Raw genomic sequence first — 5322 nt, 5'->3', positions numbered from 1 at the left:
GCCTCCACACTAAATGGTACAATTGTGCACACAGCATAGGAGCTTCTGTTCCTCTTCTGTTTCCTCAGTGTTCACAGGTCTGTCTCTGAGCTCAATAACTAATCTTTTGATCATTTAGATGATCAGTCAAGGTTTAACTTTGGTGGCATATGCTTTTTAAAGTGTCTTTCAACAGTTGTTTTAGCATTCTGATGCTGTATCAAAAGGTGGTATCCTGAGCCAGCATCTCAGAAACATTCCAACACTATACCAGAAGGAAAATGGTCAAATATTTCCAGGTACTATGGTCACTTTTGTTCTCCATTATGCTACATTTGGTGCTCCTATCTGGTAAGTATTGTGGCTTTTCCATCAGGAATACAAAGTTTTGTGTGTGTTAGCATTGTAATCTGAAAGAAAATACTATGAATTAAAAATGTGTAGTGAGCCAGGCGTTGGTGGCGCATGCCTTTAATCCCAGCACTCAGGAGGCAGAGGCAGGCGGATCTCTGTGAGTTCGAGGCCACCCTGGTCTCCAGAGCGAGTACCAGGATAGGCTCCAAAGCTACACAGAGAAACCCTGTCTCGAAAAACAAAACAAAAAAAAAATGTTTTAGTGACTCATGGATACAACTACAGGTACAAACACCTACATACATGCTTGTCTATAGAGATATGCTTAGAGAGATAGCTTAGAGATATCTAGATCCGAGAGTGAAAGTTTTGGTTTTCCTGTCTATGATTAAATGCAGGTTATAGGACCTAGTGCATAGGGAGAGGGAGGCTTGGATATTCAAGGAAGTAGTTAGTAGAAGTGGCCTCCAAGGTGTCTCCATCCAGAGCGCACCTCAAAAACATTTGAAAATGCCCTGCAGTGATCTCCAGAGGCTCAAGATCTCTGTGATCTCTATAGAGAAGAGATATTGCTGGAAATCATAAGAACAGAGTTCTAAGCTTTTCACACATCTACCATGAATTACTGAGTATTAACAAGGTGTTGTTTCCCTCCCTTTAAAATGCAGGGTCCAAACCAAAAAATTATAAAGCTCTGAGGTTTCCCTTATCTTTCTCAACTACCTACTATACCAGCTCTGAATCCTCTCCAGTTTGGCTAGTGTTAATGAACAAAAGCATTTGATACCCTGGGATGGCCACCTCCCTAAGGGGTGATGCACTGATCGCTCTACTGATTATTTACAGGAGCAGGAGTGTCAGCCAATATTTTAAAGGAGATGAATAAATAATTGAAATAGTATTTTCAATTACTTCAATATTACCTAGTAAGGAATTAGAGCATTCTTCTTCAGTAAGTAAATTAGGTTATAGTTTATCAGGAATTAAATTCTGCAATATATTTATGTGTTCTCTAGTTCCAGGTGCTCGAGTTTGGTGGCCACCACATGGAATTGTTAAGGTAATTACCTACCAGGTTTTCCAGGGCTCAGATTTGAATACAATTTTTAAAAGATTTTTTTAAGAAATTGTGTGTGTGTGTGTGTGTGTTTCCTGTTTCTATGTGCCTAGTGTTCACAGGGGCCAGAAATGGGCACTGAACCTTCTGGAACTGGAGTTACCAGCTGTTAAGAGCTTTTGTGAGGGTACTGGGAATTGAACCCTGGTCCTCTACAAGAGCAGTAAGTGAGTCAGTGCTTTTTAACACTGAGCCATATCTCCAGGCTCTGAATCCCACATTTTAGTTTTTTTTTTTATTTTATTTCTCTATTCCTTGAGAATTTCATACAGATATACCATGTCTTCATTTTGACTACTACTGTCTCCTCTCTAACTTCTCCTAGACCTCTACTTTCCCCTACTAACTCCTATCGTCTTTCATTTTTCTCTTCAAAAACCACTAACTCAAACAACTGTTGCTCATGTGTACATGGCTCCTACATAGGCTGCCCCTGCTCTGTAGGGGAACCTGTAGCCAGGCCTGCTTAGGGGCTGGCTACAGGTCTGCCTGGGGGCGTGGTCAGGCAGACCTGTAGCCAGCCCCTAAGCAGGCGTGGCTACAGGTTCCCCTACACTGCTCCAGTGCATCTGGTTTTAAAAAAATTATGAAATTCTTCAGTGTCCATTCACAGGCTCACAGTTGGTTAGAGTCTAAAACAGAGTTGTCTAAACTGGGAACTAAGTCAAACACACACACACACACACACACACACACACACACACACACACACACACACACACCAATATCCCAAGGTGTTCAGAAACTTTTTCTGAATGATGAGAGTTTCCAGTTGCCAGCTGTGTGGAATCCTAGGGATCTATAAACATTCAAAGTCCCTGCTCTGGGGGAATTGTGCATCTGTATACAGAAGGGACAGAGAACATTCTCCTAGGTTGAAAATATGGAAAGTGTCAATCTGTTGGATTACAGAAGCAGGAAAATGTAAAGGAATCTCTCAGCAGAGGCTCATTATGTCTGTAGCTTGTGTATAAAACAGAATAGTATTTTGTTTTGTTTTGGTCTTTTTGCCTATCCTGCCCAGCTTGGTATGTATTATTGGGCCAACACACATTTGATTAGTGAAATAAATTGGAAGCATGGGGGGAGGGGAGAGGGACCTAGGAGAATGAGAAGGGGAAAAGAGGAGGCGTGAGGAAGACATGATGGGGCAGGGAGGTTGAGTTGGGGGAAGAACAGAAGAGAGCAAGATAAGAGACAATATAATAGAGGGAGACATTATAGGTTTAAATAGAAATCAAGCAGTAGGAAAATGTCTGGAGAGTTACAAGGATGACACCAACTAACAATCTAAGCAAAGAGGAGAGGCTACCTTAAATTCCCTTGCCTGATAATGAGATTGATGACTAATTTATATGCCATCCTAGAGCCTTCATCCAGCAGCTGGTGGAAGTAGAAGTAGACACCCACAGATAAACCTTGAACTGAACTGGAATCCAGTTGCAGAGAAGGACTGATGATCAAAGGGGTCCAGACCAGGCTAGTGAAATCCACAGAAACAGCTAACCTGAACAAGGGAGAGCTCTTGGTCCCCAGACTGATAGCTGGGAAACCAGCATGGGACTGATCCAGAGCCCCCTGAATGTGGGTGTCAGTGAGGAGACCTTGGAAATCTATGGGGCATCTTGTAGTGGATCATTACTTATCCCTAGCATAGGAATGGACTCTGGGAGCCCATCCCACATGGAGGGATACTCCCTGAGCCTAGACACAAGGGGGTTGGCCTAGGCCCTATCCCAAAGGATATGACAGACTTCGAAGACCCCCTATGAAGGCCTCACCCTCCCTGGGGAGCAGAAAGGATATGGGATAGGTAAGGTATTAGTTGAGGGGGGAGGGGAAGGGGGAGAGAGAGAACCTAGGATTAACATGTAAAATAATCTTCTTTCTAATTAAAATTTTTAAAAAGGATAAATTAAAGGTGATTTCTCTTGCAGCTGCATAGACTTGCTGCATAGCATTCTTTTGCTTTCAAAGTGCATGTGGCTTAAGCTTTGTTTCCTTCATGAATTTAGATGTTTTCTTTTCCCTCACTATAGCTTGCCAGACCTCGAGGAGTTCCTGACTACAAGACATGATACTTATCATACCGAATGGAGATAGATTCTAGTGCCGTTGCTTTATAGGGATTGACTGGAAGATCCTTGTGACACTGGAATGTGGTTCTGACTTGCTTAGATACCCCTAAGACAGTCCACACTTGACCAGTTGTTTGAGCATGGTTCTAATTATATTTTTCTTCTGCTCAATTTCAGATCAAGTGTCCTTATAAGAAAGTAAATTTGAGCTGGTTCAATAAAACAGTAAACCCTTGTCCTAGCTTAAAGCAACCCATCTGTGGCACCAATTATGTAACCTATGATAATCCCTGCATCTTATGTGTTGAGAGCTTGTGAGTATTCTGTGGGTGAGGGGAGAAAACTAAGATTAAACTTGTTGTTTGTGATTTCTGTCCACTCTGTCCCCAACCAAGTCCAGCAGTCATGAAGTCAGTCTTTCCCATTTGCGGAGACAGCAATCGGCCCCTTCTTAGAAAAGACATAGCAGCAGAAGGTATACTGGCATAGAAGTTAGACTCATTAGATTGAACAGTGCCCCTTGGGTGCTTTCTATGAGTCCTGATATTCCCATAATTGATGGATTCCCTGAAGAAATTTGAAAACATCTTCAATCCTCACCACTTTGATTCTTAGAACAAATCTTCCTTTTATCTTCTGTTAGATATTTTCTGCCACCTCTGTGTCTAAAACTTTTAACTATACTATCATAACAACAGACTTGTCCATTGCTTGGGATTGATAACTCAGATCTTTGGATTTACATGACAGGAAATCAGTCATTAGACACCCAGATTGCTATGCCACATTGATTTTAGCTTTGATCTGTGTGCAGTAGTATATTTTACAAGAAAACCATCTCCTGTGGTGTCAGATTGGAGTCCTTATTCCAGCAACCCTTTAGTAATTTTGTGTAAGGAGTAAAGAAGAGACTACACAAACTCCAAGTTATCTCACTAATTACTAATTCAGGCACTTGGTGAATGTGGTGGGTGAATAGTTGATGGCACTTTCACCACATACATCACAAACTCAGGCCCAATCAGACAGATTATTCCCCAAGAGATTATAGGTACCTTCAGTGGCAAATGCCCTGGCCTTTGCTCCAAGCAGTTCCCTTTATAGTCTGTATGTTAATTTCCACAAGTAAAATGTCTTAATGATATGCTTATTATTCCTCCATGTAGGAAATCTCGTGGGAGAATTAGATTTTTCCATGATGGAAAGTGCTAGGTGAGTGAACTTGTAGTGCAAGAAGATATCTTCCACTCCTGTCCAGCATAACCACTTCCTTCTTACACTTTACCCATCCTTTTGCCTTTCCTTGCATAGATTATTGGTGAAAAAGTCCTGTTGGAAGCTGATGGCTCCAGGGTCCTTTCATGTTTTCCTTAATATATGAACTATTCTGGCCTGAAGATGCAGCTCATTGTAAGTCACCGGATCAAAAGTTGCAGAACCCTGGGATCAATACTGATCACTACAAATAAACAAGCAACTTTCTTTAACATATTGACTTGTGTCTTGGCTCTGTGTCTCATATCTTAGTAGTGGAGCTGACAGAATATTTGTCAAAAACACAAACAATATGTTTATTGGCTCTCTAACAATTTCAACAATGGTCTTACTTATGTAAAAATATTCGGGGGCTTTCCAAGATCAAATTCTTCTATATTTCATTGTCATTTCAAAACTTATAGACTACTGTGGCCTTCCTAATCAATCCCTATTGTTCAGATTTTGTAAATACCTCATTAAATATTTGGGCTTTTGTTATTTATGTCTTTTGGATAAATAGTCTTGCTGTGTTGCCCC

At 41.1% G+C, this 5322-nt stretch overlaps 1 protein-coding gene across 1 annotated transcript; it reads left to right on the top strand.

Moving 5' to 3' along the window:
- The first annotated feature begins 260 nt into the window (after positions 1–260).
- Spink14 (serine peptidase inhibitor Kazal type 14 (putative)) lies at positions 261–4740 on the top strand. The gene is made up of 4 exons (XM_027400825.1): positions 261–330; positions 1350–1393; positions 3706–3842; positions 4695–4740. Exons 1-4 carry the CDS (start codon positions 261–263, stop codon positions 4738–4740), a joined length of 297 nt encoding a protein of 98 aa, XP_027256626.1.
- Positions 4741–5322: the final 582 nt, after the last annotated feature.

Source organism: Cricetulus griseus, chromosome 2 (genome assembly GCF_003668045.3).
Source record: "Cricetulus griseus strain 17A/GY chromosome 2, alternate assembly CriGri-PICRH-1.0, whole genome shotgun sequence".
NCBI classification, from domain to species: domain Eukaryota; kingdom Metazoa; phylum Chordata; class Mammalia; order Rodentia; family Cricetidae; genus Cricetulus; species Cricetulus griseus.
This window is presented reverse-complemented; position numbering and strand designations above follow the sequence as displayed.

Bases quoted from the DNA above. Each gene is read 5' to 3' on its own strand.
- Spink14 (XM_027400825.1), top strand. From the start codon at position 261: ATGGTCAAATATTTCCAGGTACTATGGTCACTTTTGTTCTCCATTATG. The intron at 331-1,349 runs GTAAGTATTGTG...TGTGTTCTCTAG, and splicing joins ACATTTGGTGCTCCTATCTG to TTCCAGGTGCTCGAGTTTGG. The intron at 1,394-3,705 runs GTAATTACCTAC...GCTCAATTTCAG, and splicing joins CACCACATGGAATTGTTAAG to ATCAAGTGTCCTTATAAGAA.